General features: G+C 38.7%; 1 protein-coding gene across 1 annotated transcript; it reads right to left on the bottom strand.

Moving 5' to 3' along the window:
* Nucleotides 1–11,486: 11,486 nt before the first annotated feature.
* Nucleotides 11,487–16,975, bottom strand: LOC131997003 (uncharacterized). Its single transcript, XM_059367240.1, has 2 exons — nucleotides 11,646–16,975; nucleotides 11,487–11,572 (listed from the first exon to the last, which is right to left on the bottom strand). The coding sequence occupies exon 1, from the start codon at nucleotides 16,973–16,975 to the stop codon at nucleotides 11,942–11,944; it is 5,034 nt and encodes a 1,677-aa protein (XP_059223223.1). The 3' UTR covers nucleotides 11,487–11,572; nucleotides 11,646–11,941.
* Between the last annotated feature and the right edge of the window lie 1,237 nt (nucleotides 16,976–18,212).

The raw sequence follows: 18,212 nt of genomic DNA, 5'->3' as shown, positions 1-18,212 counted from the left end.
TGTAATTAAATTAATTGGAATTTGTTTGTTTGAAAAATTTCTATAGTTATGGTGTGACAAAAAGCTTGAAGCATTTTTCGTAACTCCAAAAAGGAAATGAGGTAAAACCATTGCATAGTACATTGATCGACTGAAATTACGTCGAGGACGTAGGGTATGAGAAGTGCTATTAACTGCTTCTGAATGGCTTTAAGTTGGAAACTGTGTTCATACCAAGTTTCGCTTCTCCCAAAACCCCAATTATAGGCACTGACCTCCCCGTAGAGTTGTCAGGGATAATTGCTATTAGAACCCATTAAAGGTAGTGAATTAGTGCTTAAAAGATGAAGACATGGTTGAAGCGTTGGGCCATTAACCCGCTCTTGTAGAAAAAATCAAATCTTCTGAGGAAACGAAATAATGGATGCAAAGTTCGGGCGGGCCGAACTTTGGATGCCCACCACCTTGGGTGTATATATAAACCCCCTTTCGTAACACCCAATCCGGTGAAAATTGGATAACTTATGCACCAAAATTAGGCATGGACATTCAGTCCGCCACTGCTGAATTTTGTATTTCGAATTTCAACAAAATCGGGTAATAAAAAAAGCTTTTATGGGCTTCAGACCCTTAACCGACATATCGGTCTATATGACAGCTATATCCAAATATGGTCCAATCTGAACTATATTTAGGTCAGATGTCGGGAGGCTTAAAGTAACCCACTTTTTCAAATTTCATCGAAATCGGTTAAAAAATAAAGCTTTTATGGGCTTCAGACCCTTTATCGGCAGATTGGTATATATGGCAGCTATATCTAAATATAGTCCGATCTGAACCATATTTGATTTGTATGTTGGGAAGCGTAAAACTACTCACTGTTCCAAATTTCAGCGAAATCGGATAAAAAATAAGGCTTCAGACCTTTAATCGGGAGATCGGTCTATATGGCAGCTATATCTAAATATAGTCCACTCTGAACTATATTAAGGTCAAATGTCGGGAGGCATAAAATAACCCACTGTTCCAAATTCAGCGAAACCGGTTAAAAAATAAAGCTTTTATGGGCTTTAGACCCTTTATCGGCAGATCGGTATATATGGCAGCTATATTTAAATATGGTCCGATCTGAACCATATTTGGTTCGTATGTTGGGAATCGTAAAACTACTCATTGTTCCAAATTTCAGCGAAATCAGATAAAAAATAAGGCTTCAGACCTTTAATCAGGAGATCGGTCTATATGGCAGCTATATCCAAATATAGTCCAATCTGAACTATATTTAGGTCAGATGTCGGGAGGCTTAAAATAACCCACTGTTTCAAATTTCAGCGAAATCGGGTAATAAATAAAACTTTTATGGGCTTTAGACCCTTTATCGGCAGATCGGTATATATGGCAGCTATATTTAAATATGGTCCGATCTGAACCATATTTGGTTCGTATGTTAGGAATCGTAAAACTACTTACTAAAAAATAAGGCTTCAGACCTTTAATCGGGAGATCGGTCTATATGGCAGCTATATCTAAATATAGTCCACTCTGAACTATATTAAGGTCAAATGTCGGGAGGCATAAAATAACCCACTGTTCCAAATTCAGCGAAATCGGTTAAAAAATAAAGCTTTTATGGGCTTTAGACCCTTTATCGGCAGATCGGTATATATGGCAGCTATATTTAAATATGGTCCGATCTGAACCATATTTGGTTCGTATGTTGGGAATCGTAAAACTACTCATTGTTCCAAATTTCAGCGAAATCAGATAAAAAATAAGGCTTCAGACCTTTAATCAGGAGATCGGTCTATATGGCAGCTATATCCAAATATAGTCCAATCTGAACTATATTTAGGTCAGATGTCGGGAGGCTTAAAATAACCCACTGTTTCAAATTTCAGCGAAATCGGGTAATAAATAAAACTTTTATGGGCTTTAGACCCTTTATCGGCAGATCGGTATATATGGCAGCTATATTTAAATATGGTCCGATCTGAACCATATTTGGTTCGTATGTTGGGAATCGTAAAACTACTCACTAAAAAATAAGGCTATAGACCCTTAATCGGGAGATCGGTCTATATGGCAGCTATATCTAAATATAGTCCACTCTGAACTATATTTAGGTCAGATGTTGGGAGGCTTAAAATAACTCACTGTTTCAAATTTCAGCGAAATCGGTTACAAAATAAAGCTTTTATGGGCTTCAGACCCTTTATCGGCAGACCGGTAGATATGACAGCTATATCTAAATATAGGCCGATGTGAACCTGATTTGGATTAGAAGTCATAAAAAAAAACTAATCATTGTTCCATAATAAAACTATAAACTAATCAATAATAAAACATAAAACTAATCATTGTTCCAAATTTCAGCGAAATCGGGTGAAAAATTAAGCATTTGTGGGCATTAGACCCTTTATCGGCAGATCGGTCTATATAGCAGCAATATCCAAATATGGTCCGATTTTGTCCGTTTTTGAACTCAACCAACGTGCATCAAAAAGACGTATCTATGCCAACCTTCTCAAGTTTTGAAGGTTGTAGAGTGATTACAACAGACGGACGGACAGATGGACAGACATCATAAAATAGTCTTAGAATTTTACGACGATCCAATATATATATACTTTGTAGGATCAGAAATTGATATTTTGATGTGTTGCAAACGGAATGACTAAATGAATATACCCCCTATCCTACGGTGGTGATTATTATTTCGCTCGAACCACACGTTCTATTGAAGGGTATTTAGTGGGTGGTCGCAGACTCTGTTCCAAATATGGTTTACAGATTCTTAGTCAACTCCCATAGACCTTCCATTCGATTCCCATTTGGGACGATGGACATTCATGCCCGTTTAGGGGGCTTATGGGGAGGCCCCGTAGACACCTTGGACCAAATTCCTTTCCTACCTTTCTTCACCTTTCATTTGATAGCCATATTGCCCCATTCGATAAATATGTCCTGTTGGGGGGTTTTTAGGGGTGGATTATATCAGCTGTTTAGTCTACTTTTAAATACCAACCAACCGACACCATTGTCCTGATCGGGAGTTTTGGGGCAAGGGGAGGCCCCCTAGACACCAAGGAATAAATTTGAATGTCAGCTTTTCTACTCTACTTTTAAATACCTTTCATTTAATACCCGTATTGCCCAAAGCGGTAAAAGTGTCCTGTTGGGTGGTGTTTTTGGGGGTGGACTCAAGAAGTAAAATCGGGAAATCGGTTTATATGGGAGCTATATCGAAATCTGAACCGTTATGGCCCATTTGCAATCCCCAATGACCTACATGAATATTAAGTATCTGTGTAAAATTTCTATCGGCTAGGTTTGCGTGTTCGAGGCCAACGAGGCCACCGTAGCGCAGAGGTTAGCACATCCCCCTATGACGCTGAACACCTGGGTTCGAATCCTGGCGAGACCATCAGAAAGAATTTTCAGCGGTGGTTTTCCCCTTCTAATGGTGGCGACATTTGTGAGGTACTATGCCATGTAAAACTTCTCTCCAATGAGGGGTCGCACTGCGGCTCGCCGTTCGGACTCGGCTATAAAAAGGAGGCCCCTTATCATTGAGCTTAAACTTGAATCGGACTGCACTCATTGATATGCGAAAAGTTTGCCCCTATTCCTTAGTGGAATGTTCATGGGCAAAATTTGCAATTTGCAGGTTTGCGTGTTCGACAGATATCGTGATTTCAACAGACGGACGGACGGACATTACTTTATGCGGTCCTTGACGAATATTTCGAGGTTTTACAAACGGAATGACTAGATTAGTATACCCCCATCCTATGGTGGTGGGAATAAAAAGTAAAAAAAACTATATTAGGAATTCCGTTTTTTATACCACTCCCCTAAGTTGGTTCATGTCAGGTATTGTGTTGCCACCAAAATTTTTTGAATGAGAATGTGATTCTGAGTCGATCAGAATACTTATCATTTGGTCTATCTCTCTTCATCCTGGGTGTTATAAACAAATGAACTAAGTTATAATAACTTGTATCACAGAAGTGGTTTAGGGTATACAAATAGCTGTTCTTATATATAACAGATATATTAGGTGAAATAACAAACAATGTTTGCTCTCATAACAAACGAATCTGTTCACTATCGTAGCAACTATTGTTGCTGCTACTACTATTGCCAGTTAACCTGTTATATATGTTCAATATTTTAGCAGATTCTATTTATGATCGAAATGTTTGCTAGAAAAACAGCCATATGTTTGCTGAAAATGCGGTCATCTTTGCTATCCCACTTTCAGCAGACATAAACTGCATTTTTAACAAACTTTTGCGGTATTTTGAATGACATAACTTCGTTGAGGGTATATACCTGAACCATCCATTTGTGTACCATCACAACACGTTTTATGTACTAATTTTTTAAACACTTTTTGCCATACTGTGCAGTTTTTGTAGCATTTCTTATATCTAAAAACATGTGAAAATTATTGAAACTCCCATTAACAGCATGGCTAAAAGTGTGATAAGTTGCATTTTGAGGGAATTTGCAACATCACCATCATTTTAAGTTAGCAAATAAAATTCATTCAATAAATGTCAGCGCTAAATTTATATACTCTGGTGCTTTTTTTGTTCACTTTCAAAAGAATATTTTCGAATTTTGTATACGAGGGCTACTACATAAATATCTGGCCCAATAATGAAAGTGCAAATTTTTATATCCACCACCATAGGATAGGGGTCATGTTCAATTAGTCATTCCGTTTTCAACACATGGAAATAACTATTTCGGACCCTAAAAATTACATATATTTCTGATCTTGTAAAATTCTTAGACCATTTAAAGGTGTCCGTGTGTCCGTCAGTTGTAATCACTCTACAGTCTTCAAAAATTGAGATATTGAGTTGAAAGTTTCCACCGACTCGTATTTCTTCTATACGCAGTTTAAGTTCTTGAGTTAAGCTCTCGTATTTCTTCTATACGAAGTTTAAATGAATGAGCCAAATCGGACTGTATTTGGTTATAGCTGCCATATAGACCGATTTTGCGGTTTGGGGCCTTAAACCCGTAAAAGCCAATTTTTTCCGATTTCGCTGAAAATTAAAGGGCACCGCTTTTCAAACTGAATAAACCGATATGCGGGTTTAGGGTCTTATGCCCGTAACAGGCGCAATTATTATCCGATATCTCTGGTATTGATAAATGCCTCCTGATATCAGACTCAAACATAGTTTAGATCGGTCTAATTCAGATACAGCCACCATACAGAGCGATCGATATAGGGTCTTTCTCCACCATAAGATCGCATTTGTCGAGCTCTTGCCACGGTATCTCTTTTTAGGCAAACAAAGGATAAAAGAAAATAATTGCTATGTTATTGGAACAATATCAAGTTATGGTTCATTTCGGACCATAATTGAACTGAATATTGGGGACCATAGTAGAAGTCATTGTGTAAAACTTCAGACAAATCTAGTAAGAATTGCGCACTTTAGGGGCTGAAGAAGTAAAGTAGGAGGATCGGTTTGAGGGGAGCTGCAAACCGAACATGCCATTTTCGACACATTTGTAAAAGGTCATGAGAGAAGCCGTTGTACAAAATTTCAGATAAATCGGATAGTAATTGCGCCCTCTAGTGGCTCAAGAAGTCAAAACCCCAAATCGGTTTATATGACAGCTATATCAGGTTATGGACCGATTTGAAATATTCTTAGCACAGTTGTTGAAAGTCATAACAAAAGACGTCATGCTAAATTTCAGCCAAATCGGATAATAATTGCGTCCTCTAGAGGCTCAAGAAGTCAAGGCCCCAGATCGGTTTATATGGCAGCTATATCAGATTATGGACCGATTTGAACGATTCTTAATACAGTTGTTGGAAGTCATAACAAAATACGTCACGCAATATATGAGCCAAATCGGATAGGAATTGCTTCCAGTAGAGGCTCAAGATGTCAAGACCCAAGATCGGTTTATATGGCAGCTATATCAGGTTATATACCGATTTGAACTATTCTTAGCACATTTGTTGAAAGTCATAATACAACACCTCATGCAAAATTTCGAGTAATAATTGCGACCTCTAGTGGCTCAAGAAGTCAAGACCCCAGATCGGTTTTTATGGCAGCTGTATTAGGTTATGGATCATTTTGAACCATACTCAGCACAGTTGTTGGAAGTCGTAATAAAACACCTCATGCAAAATTTCAGCCAAATCGGATAAGAATTGTGCCATATAGCGGCTCAAGAAGTCAAGACCCCAGATCGGTTTATATGTCAGCTATATCAAAACGTGGACCGATATAGCCCATTTACAATCCCAACCGACCTATACTAATAAGAAGTATTTGTGCAAAATTTCAAGCGGGTAGCTTTACTCCTTCGAAAGTTAGCGTGCTTTCAACAGACAGACGGACGGACGGGCATAGCTAGTTCGGGGTCTTAAGGCCATAAAAGCTGCATTTATTAATAGATTTCGCTGTAATTTGACACAGCGACTTGAATTAGACCTCCCCTCATCTGACCAGCATACGGTCCAGATCAGACTATATTTAGATATGGCTGCCACATAGACCGATCATCCAATTTGGGGTTTTAATCCCATAAAAAGCGAATGTGTTGCCCGATTTCCTTAAAACTGAGTCTTGTACAGGAGTTCTCGGGACCTGAATAAAATATGATCTAGACCAGCCCCCATTTGCATATAACTATGGATATGATAATGGAGTTGTTATAAAAGAGGATGGTTAATTTATCCATGGTGGTAGGTATCCAAAGAGAGGCACGGCCGAACATAACATGTTTTTACTCATGAATCGGCTAAAAAATTCACCTTTTATGAACCCAAGAACTTAAATCGGGTGGGAGGCATATTTATATGAAAGCTATATCCAAATATAGACCAATCTGAAGCATATTGAACACGAATGTCGAAGAGCCCAACACTGCCCACTGGGCCAAATTTCAACGAAATTGAGTAATAAAAGTGTTTTTGCTTGTGACAATCCAAAGAACTTAAATCGCGGGATCGGTTTATATGGCAGCCAAGTCCATATCTGAACCGATCTGGTGTGGAGGAGGACATCAAGGAGCCCATCAAAACTCGCTTTACCAAATCATAGCGAAATCGGACAATAAATAAACCTGTTATGGACCGAAAACTTTAAATGGTGAGATCGGTATAAATGGCAGTTATCTTATCGGCTGAACCGATTACTTTGAAATTTTCACAGATTGTGTAGGTTGGTCTAGAAGGAAACATAGGCTATATAATTTTTCCATATCGGGAGCGGGAGGACCCTTCCCCTTACCCCAAAAGTAATACCCAAAAATAAAAGTGGACCGATCGGGACAACATGGGATTCAAATGAAAGGTATTCAAGAGTACAGTACGAATTTCATAATAAAAATTGGGTCCAAGTACCTGGGGTGCCGCCCAGTCCCAATACCCCTTAAAATAGTTTTATTTGACGATCATGACAATACGAAAGAGACAAACGAAAGGCATTCGAGAGTAGTTTACAAATATGGCCTGGAAGTAGGAATAGGCTTTATAATTTGTTGACAACGGAAGGGGCCGGGCTCTCCGCCGTTACACCAAAAACACCACCCAAAACCAAAGTGGACCGATAAGGACAATATGGGTATCAAATGAAAAGTAAATAACGAACCTGGCATACAAACTCATATCAAAGTGTAAGGGGTCACCCCACCCACACAAAAAACGCCCAAAATGGACACATTAGCCAATCACGGAGATATGGGACTCGGTTTGTTTGTTCCGTATAGACTGAAAAACAGCTGAACCGATTTTGTCGAAATTTTCGCATATTCTGAGGGTTGGTCTGGACGGAAACATAGGCTATATAATTTTTCGGTATCGGAAGGGGGACGGTCCCTCCCCCTTAAGCCAAAAACACAACCCAAAATCAAAAGTGGACCGATCGGGACAACATTGGTATCAAATGAAAGGTAGTGGAAATTAGAATGCAAATATGGTATTAAAATTTGAGTCTAAGTGCACATCGGGCCGCCCTAACCCCAAAACTCCCCCAAGCAAACATATTGGACATTCATTTCAATATGGGGCTCCAAAACGCCATTAGAACCATTATGACTATATGATGCTTGGCTGAACCGATTTTCTTAAAACTTTCATAGATTGTGTACGTTTGTCTGGAAGGAAACATAGGCTTTAACATTTTTAGATATGGGATGGAGGCGGACTCTCCTCCTTACCCCAAAAACGCTACCCATATCCGAAAGTGGTCACAATAAGGGTATCAAATGAAAGTTGTTGGAGACCATAAAACGAATATTATATTAAAATTTGGGTACTTGTCCCCATCAACTCCTCTAAACAGATATACTCGAAGTCCATGTCAATATGGGACTCGAGTGAAAAGCATTAGGCAGTGGATTACAAATATGGCATAAAACATTAGGTCTAAGTAATTGGAGGTCGTCCACCCCCAAATACCCCCAAAATGGACATATTAGGATTCAAATAAAAGGTATTTGAAAGTAGAAAACGAATTTAATATCCAATTTCGGAGCCAAGTGTTTTGGGGTACGTCTTAAAGCACCCCCTATACTGAACTTCATTTCTGGTGGGAATAAAGAACGAATTTGATATCTATTTTCAGTGCAAAGTGCCGGTGGCCGCCCAGCCCCAAAACACCCTCCAAACGGTTCATATTTACCGGCCATGACAATATGGGGCTCAAATTAAAGAGATTTGGAAGTGCAGCACGAATTTGATATCTATATTTGAGTCGAAATGTCTCAGGTGCCATCCCCACCCTAAAAGGCACTTCTCATTACCCTAATTTTTAAAAAGTTCTCGCACGGTACCACTGATCTTTGGTACAATGCCCTTATTTGAAGATCTTCATAGAATTTCACTTAAGACGAGTGTAGGCCTTGATTGAATTCATTAAGCCAAATTTTCATAGTGCTATTGGATGATGCTTCATCGCCATACATAGATTTAAGTTCATCATTACATTCTTGTTGTGATAATCCACGTTGAAAATTGTGAAAAATGGTCTCACGATCACGAGTCAATTCACTTTTTATCAAGTCACTATAAACCACACAAATGATGGTCGTATGTCAAAACGTTCTGAGTATCGTACTCAAATGTCAATCATTCCAATAGAAATGTCAGATTGCACCTGCTAACACTTGGTGTTGCCTGGGCCTTAAACTTATATAGCAGCCCACGAACAAGCTATAGATGATGATGATAATGCATGCACGTACTTTTGCCAAACTGCAAGTCAAAGTACATGCTACACAAAATTATTTCCTATATCCATCCATTGCGAGTAGTGCAGTAGTAGCTATGGAATACCATAAAGCATTGTAGTTTAATAAAAAGCCCAACAAATACTGGAGCAAAAGCTATAGAATGCGGCATAGACTAATGCAATATATTGGAAATTGATTGCATTTTCCTGTGTTGCAAATGAAATTGTTACATATTCGTGTGATAGATGAATGTGGACCAACGAAATAGTCTGCGTGCCTGTTTGCATATGCATAACACAAAAAAATGAAATAAACGATGATACAGTTTAGTTGTAACCATTGCTGAATTGAAGGACTATATCCACTACATCTCTTACTTGGAAACAAATCGAAAACATGTTTTAGCAATTCGTACATAGATAAGAATAGAGCCCTTGCAAAACCTATAAATATACGAACTACGAATAAAACTTGATGATACCTGTTCGATCCATGGGGTATCTAACAATGTGTCAAGGAAAAAAACAACCAATCATGTGGAATTTGCAAAAAATTATTTAAAAACCAGTGAGGAAAGGCAAAAGTAGGGCGTAGCCGACTATATAATACCCTACACCACCTGGTGGACGTAGTACTTTTTATATGTAGAACTTATCTCGAAATCTAGTTAGACTTCGATTTGGATACCTATAGGAATATTAAATAGAACCTTGTAAGATTTTCCTACGATAGGACAACAAATTTGGATTACCACATCCTTAAAAGGTCATATCGGATAAAAGATTATATGGGAGTTTTATCGAAACCTGTGCCAATTTTGATGACACATACTGGGACGTTAAATAGAACATCTCACGCCCTATATTGTAGAGATGTGACCAAAATTGTGGCTTTTACTGCCTTAAATGTCCATATCGGATAAAATATATACAATGAAGCTATATCTAAATCATGACCGATTTTAATGAAATTTTGCGTATATATGAAGACGTCAAATAAAACCCCAGTGACAAATTTGGTAAAGATTGGACTAAAATTGTGGCTTCTACAGCCTTAAAAGTCCATATCGGATGAAAGATATATATGGGAGCTATATCTAAATCTGAACCGATTTTAATGAAATTTTCCCCACATATGAAGACGTTGAATAAAACATCTCATGCCAAATCTTGTAAAAATCGTACCAAAATTGAGGCTTCTAAAGCCTTAAAAAGCCATATCGGGTGAAAGATATATATGAGAGCTATATCTAAATCTGAACCGATTTTAATGACTTACTGCACACATATGGAGACATTGAATAAAACACGCCATGCCAAAATTTTTAAAAATCGGACCAAAATTGTGACTGCTATAGCCATAAAATTCCATATTGGATGAAAGTTATATATGGGAGCTATATCTAAATCTTAACCTATTTCTATAAAATTTTGCACACAAACGAAGACGCCAAATAATGCACCCCGTGTCAAATTTGGTAAAGATCTGACCTAAATTGAGGCTTCTGCAGCCTTAAAAGGCCATATCGGTTGAAAGTTATATATGGAAGCTATATCTAAATCTGAACCGATTTTTATGAAATTTTGCAAACATATGAGGACGTTGAATAAAACATCCCATGCCAAATTTTGTAAATATCGGACTAAAATTGTTGCTTCTACAGCCTTAAAAGTCCATATCGGATGAAATATATACATGGGTTTAGATCGGACTATATTTGGGTATATCCCCCCATATAGACCGATCACCCGAATGAAGGTCTTTCATTCGCAAATGGCGTATTATTCCCGGAATTTGCTGTAATTAAGTAGAGTGAGCTTTATTAAACCCCTACGCATCACACCGAATATGGTGCAGATCGGATCGCCTCTCTTGGTTATTGCTGCTATTGGGTTGCCCAAAAAGTAATTGCGGATTTTTTAAAAGAAAATAAATGCATTTTTAATAAAACTTAGAATGAATCAAATATAGTTTTTTTTACACTTTTTTTCTAAAGCAAGCTAAAAGTAACAGCTGATAACTGACAGAAGAAAGAATGCAATTACAGAGTCACAAGCTGTGAAAATTTGTCAATGCCGACTATATGAAAAATCCGCAATTACTTTTTGGGCAACCCAATATATGTATTGATCTCCCGATTTATGGCCTTAAAACTATATAAGACTCTTTTACTAACAGATTTTTATGAAATTTTGAGCAGTGATTTAAGGCGAGTTTGGTTCAGATCGGACCATATGAATTTTTAACTGTATAATGACGAAAGGTGGTGTTATTGGGATTTCCCGGACGCCAAGATTCCACTGGATTTTGAACACCAAATACAAAACTCGTTAGGGTTTCCAGATTGGTGTTTTATATTTGAGTATTAAAATTCCTAAATAGTTACAAATCATGAAATAATGAGCACTTAAAACAAAATTCGACATCACTATATTTCTTATACTAACATTTTGGTATGAAAACTTAGCGCCTGTAAATTTTTTAAAAGAATATAATAACTTTTGTGTATCTTTGTTAACACAAAGATATAAAAGATGAATTCCTTATCTTCTTTCAGTGCACTCTTCTTCACCGCGCCTTTTTCGCCAGTAATAGTTTTTCATTCTCCCTTTTACAAAATTTGACAAACAATAAACAAATCACAAGAATTAATAGCAATAACTATTTAAGAATAATCGATAACATAAAATCGACAGTGGCGGTAACACCACCCCGCAGTATGACAAGACATCATGTCGCAGCCTTACTCTTCAACCTGAGCCACGTCGAGAACAGCCAATTTTGCAACCGGCCTCTCAAGAACTCCACAATATGTCATTATCTTAGCACTCCGAACTTGTCCATCCTCTGCCATTTTTGTACTCAGAACCTTTCCTCTAGGCCACACATTTCGAGGATTAGCAGGGTCAACCACAACCACCAAGTCACCAACCCTCAACGGCTTAGATTTTTCAAACCACTTTGACCGGCAAGTGAGTGAGGGCAAATACTCGGCTAACCACCGTCTCCAAAATCTTTGTGCGAACTGCTGAGTTTCCAACCAACTGCTTTTAAGAACGTGCACACTATCATCATATTCAACTAGCGGCTTCATGCCATTGGAACTCCCCAAAAGCAAATGGTTAGGAGTTAATGCCTCTTGACTTTCGTTATCTATTGGGACATACGTCAGGGGCCTAGAATTTATTATATTCTCCACCTCGGACATCATACTCACAAGAGTTTCATCATTGGGCGACCTTGTTGGCATAATGCGGTAGAGAACTGTTTTGACGGAGCGCACCATACGCTCCCATACCCCGCCCATGTGAGGTGCTGAAGGTGGATTGAAGTTCCACTTCGTCGTTGCTGTTGTAAAATGGCGAACAAACTCATTGGACTCCATTTGTTTTATAGCTTCACGCAACTCTCTTTCGGCACCAACAAAGTTGGTGCCATTATCGCTGAAAATTTCCCTTGGTGTGCCTCTTCTGGCCACAAAATTTCGTATTGCCAATATACACGAACTAGTATTGAGTGAATGCACAATTTCAATGTGAACCGCTCGAATCGTTAGGCATGTAAACAAAGCTCCGTACCGCTTTTCCTTGTGTCTATTTACAGTCACCAGTAAGGGTCCAAAGAAATCTAGACCTGTAAATGTAAACGGTGCTACATATGCAGACAAACGAGCCCTGGGTAGCTTCGCCATCTGAGGGTAGACAGGCCGTGCCTTCTTAACTTTACACATTTGACATTTGCGCACTACTTTTTTAAAAATTGTTCTTAGCCGAGGTATATAAAACTTTTGTCGAATTTCATTAATGGCGGTTTCGTTGTTTCCATGACGGTAACTGCAATGGTAGTGCATTATTAAAAGCATCGTGATGTAGCTGTCTTTTGGTAAGATGGCGGGGTACTTCATCTCCTTTGTTACGGAAGCTCTGTCTATTCTCCCATCAATGCGCAATACACCATCCTCCGCTACAAAGGCACACAACTTAAATATCGCACTTGACTTGCTTACCTTTTCACCTTTCATCAAAAGAGCAATTTCTTCGTTATAGACCACCTTCTGTGCCTGCTTCAATAAAACAGTTTCGGCCTTAATAAGCTCGTCTTGGGTTAATTCGCAGTGGTGATCGGGTTTTCTCAGTTTGTTTATGTAGTGAATAGCGTACGCCACAGCTCTCATAGCCCTCCGCCACTGTGAAAAACGTTCTATATTAACAAAGCTGCTAACTTCGTCAATAGCCAATATGTGATGCCTCTGCTCACAGTCTGTGCCGGTTTGAATTTCGACTTGAGTTGGCCACGCATCTTGGGGTTCTCGGAGAAAATCGGGTCCGTTCATCCATCTACTGCCATTTGATAAATCTGGCCCGCACCTCTTCCATTTAGTAGCTTCGTCGGCCACATTAAGTTTACCCGGTACCCAGCGCCAATCACTCAACTCAGTTAGTTCTAATATCTCGCTAACCCGAAATGCGACAAATTGGTGGTACCTCCTGTGATCTGATTTTATCCAGCTAATGACAGTTTTTGAATCAGACCAAAAATATCGTTGCCGTATATTAATGGTCGCGCTATTGACAACACTGGTCGCAAATCTGGAAGCAATTAGCGCTGCCATTAATTCTAGGCGCGGTATGGATGTCATCTTGAGTGGGGCGACCTTGGTTTTAGATCCGACTAAAGAAATTACCACCTCACTGCCGTCTGAAATACGAAGGTACGATATCGCAGCATAACCGTTTTCGCTAGCGTCTGCAAATGTATGTAGCTCCACATCTAGATTATGATAAGATTTAAACGTCTGCAAATAGCAGCGAGGTATTTTAATGTCTTCTATTTCTGACAAATGTGACAGCCAGTTTGTCCATTTAGTCATCTGTGGTGGATGGATTTCTTCGTCCCACCCAACACCGCTGCGCCAAACTTCCTGTAACACTATCTTTAAGTACATAAGGAAATGACCAATGAGTCCCAAAGGGTCATAAATAGTCATAAGAATTCTTAGCAAGTTTCTCTTCGTTGGCGTTTTGCCTTTTACAAATAAATTGCTCTCTTTAAGGTGGGGTGATACTTTGAATGTAATAAAATCGTCCCTTGAACTCCAAAAGATACCCAAAACTTTATCTGTATCAACACCACTGCCTAAGTTAAGATCCTTCTGATTTTGACCATGTTCCCCATTTATTGCCTTTAGAACGTCACTGTTATTACAGATCCAATTTCGTATATTAAATCCCGCTTTGCTGTGAACATATTTAATATTTCTGGCTAGGTGGATTGCCTCTTCAATTGTGTCCACAGAATCTAAAAAGTCATCCACATAGTGATTATGCACAATTGCATTAGCGGCAGCTGGAAATTGATTTCGATACTTATTGGCATTCAAGTTTTTCACAAATTGTGAAATACATGGTGCACATGATGCGCCGAAAATCATGACATTCATGATAAAAATATTTGGTTCTTCATCACCATCTTCTGCACGCCATAAAAACCGCTGAACGTTACGATCTTCCTCCCGTATAAAAATCTGGTGGAACATTTGTTCTATATCACCGCAAATGGCCACAGACTTTTGCCTAAAACGAAAAAGTATATCTGGAAGCGACGACAATAAATCTGGCCCTTTAAATAACATTGAGTTGAGAGATACTCCATTTACTGTTGCGGCGGCATCCCAAACGATTCTGGTCTTGCCGGGCTTGTTCTTGTTGAACACCGGAAAAATTGGCAAATACCAGAGTTTCTTTGCTGATAACATATCATTTGAGGTAACTCTTGTTATATAGCCTTTAGAAACATATTCAGAAATAGTCTTATTTAAAATAGCATCTAAGTCTTTATCAGCTTTTAATCTTTTTTCTAGACACAAGTATCTTTTTTTTGCCATCTCATAGCTGTTGGGCATAACTTCGTTTTCATCTCGCCACAATAATGCAGTTTCATAGTGTGAATCGGGCCTCTGCTTTGTATATTTTTCCATAATTGCGATTGCTTTACTGTCGTCATCGCTTAACGCTTTCATTGTGCAGCTAATACCAGATGATTCCAAGCAATAAAATCTTTTGATTAGTTTATCTAAGTTATTTTCTAAATCCACATTACACTCGCATACATGACAATGATGATACTCCACCGATGAAATCCCTTTGGACGAGCCACACAACAGCCAGCCTAAGCGAGTACAAATTGCAACCGGTTGATTTGCCTTTCCCTCTTTTATTCGCTGAGAAATACATAATCGTGAATTATTTAAGCCAATAAGAATACGCGGTACTGCATCTTTATACCCTTGAATAGGAATGCCTTTCAAATAGGGAAATGCTTGAACAATCGCTTCGCAGTCAACTGTTTGTTTAGGCAGCGATAGATGTTTAACTGTTCTCACATCAGCTTTAAACCTCTTTTGATTGGGGCCTGCGAGGGTAATACAAAGACGACTGGAGTTTTGCTCTTCACGCTCGACATTTCCCGTCCATTTTAAACAAAGAGGTTCGGGTGACCCTGAAAGATTTAAATCATACATTATTTGTTCTTCAATCAAACTTGTAGAAGACCCCTCGTCTATAAAGGCATACGTTTTGAATAGCTTATCGCCACTACCATAAATGGTTACGGGGATAATCTTAAAGAAATTATTGTGAATGGATGCACTGTGCGTGTTACAAGAATGAGTTGAATTTTCTGCGATTGCATTGTTTTGTGATTCCATTGATGTTGCTTGTTTGTTTTTATCTGCTCCTTCGTTATGACGAGTTTTGTGAAGAAGACAGTGGTGTTTATATTGACACCCCTCTTTTCCACATACATTTGCGTTGCATGGGCCGTAGTGTTTACGAAGGCATTGCTTGCATAATTGAAACTCTCTAACCATCTCCCATCTCTGGGCTCGATCAGCTGTAATAAATTTCTCACAAGAAGGTATGTTTCTGCAGTCACCACCACATAGCATGCACGCATTGCTGTTCTCTTCTGCGTGAGTATGAACATAAGCGTTTCTCTGCTTGCTTTGAATGACAGGTACTGCAGCAGAGGTACATAGGCTCTCAATGTTTACGCTGCTTGCTGAGAGACCTATGTCAAATATCCAATTGGAGAATTCTGACAGATTTACTCTTTTGTTTTGTTTTGCTAAGTTCATTTTAAATGTTCCCCAATTAATTTGGAAGTAAGACGGCAATTTGGAAATTAACTCCTGCAAAAGGGAAGAGTTATTCAATTCATCTAAAAGATCACACGCTTCAATAGTCGCTTGAAGGCCTTTCACTTGCACTGCGAATGAGGTAATAGTGTCCAGTTTATTTGCATTAATAGGCGGTAAACTACGGATTTTCATTTTTAGCGAATGCAGAATTTTTTCTGGCTGTCCATACAAAAGCTTTAATGTTGCCATGGCCGTTGCAACGCAAGAGGGGTGAATCAATATATGCTGTACGGCTTGGAGAGCATCACCGCGAAGTGCCTTTTGGAGACGAACCAAATTTTCAGCATCTGTTAAGCCGCAGACTGCCGTAGACCAATCGTAGGTGGAACTAAACAAAGGCCATTCTGTTGGGTTTCCTCCAAACGCTGGCAAATCTTTTGGAACCGTCTGTCTGGCATTTATTTGCTGGTATGTGAGATCAGTGCTGGAGAGATTTTGTGGTGTATTTAAAAATGATGGTGGAACGCTATCACGCAAATTCGCGGGGAAAAGAGAACTTTGGGATGAAGGCTTATTAATAAATGTTGCATTATTGTTGAGTGTAGATGTGAAGGCGGGCCGAGCTGTGTTGCTCGACATATTATGGGCTATATCTGGTTGGTGTCGTGTTACTGTCTGATGGCCGCTATTAGTAATTGTTAATGACGGATTGTAATTGTCTATAAACGCAGCATTAGAGCTAGCAGTTGGTAAATTATGGTAAGTATTTTCATCGAAGTGGTTGGCAAACAAATCTTGTGTGGTGTCGTTGGAATATGCTGCAGGCTGAGTATTTAGCCACTCACTAACAGAATCTACCAGGGAACTTTCGTTGTCGCTGTGGTCTGCGAATTGTTCTAATATTTGGTATTTTCGATTCAAAAATTCGCGGTCTCGTTCAATCGCAAGCTGTTTTTCTTCCTCAAGGCGTTGTAGTAGCAAGTTTTGTCTGCGGTTCAGTGATTTATCGGAAGAAATGCTTAAATGACTGCGTACAGAGTTAGTGGGACTTGCTGGGCTAGAACTTTGAGAACATGATGAGCAGGTATATATTTGCAAAATATTGGTGACACGAGCACACTCGAAGTGAAAGAGTTTGTGGCATTTGCTGCAACTAATACAGCATGAGCGTGTTGGTTTGTTACATGTTGGGCAAGTTTGTAGTGTATTTATGGGTTGCTCTTTTTGTTGGTTTTGTGGTTGACCCTGTAAGGAAGATGTAGCCATTATTTAGGACTTACGGTTTTTTAGCCAGTTGATGATGCTCCTTCTTCCAAGGTTTGAGGTTAGGTTAACGATTTGATTCGCTGATACCGAGATGAGACTTTGGACGTACTCAAATGGTGTATCAAAATGAATTTTAAAATGTTATTGGGATTTCCCGGACGCCAAGATTCCACTGGATTTTGAACACCAAATACAAAACTCGTTAGGGTTTCCAGATTGGTGTTTTATATTTGAGTATTAAAATTCCTAAATAGTTACAAATCATGAAATAATGAGCACTTAAAACAAAATTCGACATCACTATATTTCTTATACTAACATTTTGGTATGAAAACTTAGCGCCTGTAAATTTTTTAAAAGAATATAATAACTTTTGTGTATCTTTGTTAACACAAAGATATAAAAGATGAATTCCTTATCTTCTTTCAGTGCACTCTTCTTCACCGCGCCTTTTTCGCCAGTAATAGTTTTTCATTCTCCCTTTTACAAAATTTGACAAACAATAAACAAATCACAAGAATTAATAGCAATAACTATTTAAGAATAATCGATAACATAAAATCGACAGTGGCGGTAACAGGTGGTTTATACATATATTTGAGGTCTTTTG

This window comes from Stomoxys calcitrans, chromosome 4 (genome assembly GCF_963082655.1).
Source record: "Stomoxys calcitrans chromosome 4, idStoCalc2.1, whole genome shotgun sequence".
In the NCBI taxonomy this organism is placed as follows: domain Eukaryota; kingdom Metazoa; phylum Arthropoda; class Insecta; order Diptera; family Muscidae; genus Stomoxys; species Stomoxys calcitrans.
The sequence above is the reverse complement of the archived record's forward strand: the minus strand, read 5'-3'. Positions and strand labels throughout refer to the sequence as shown.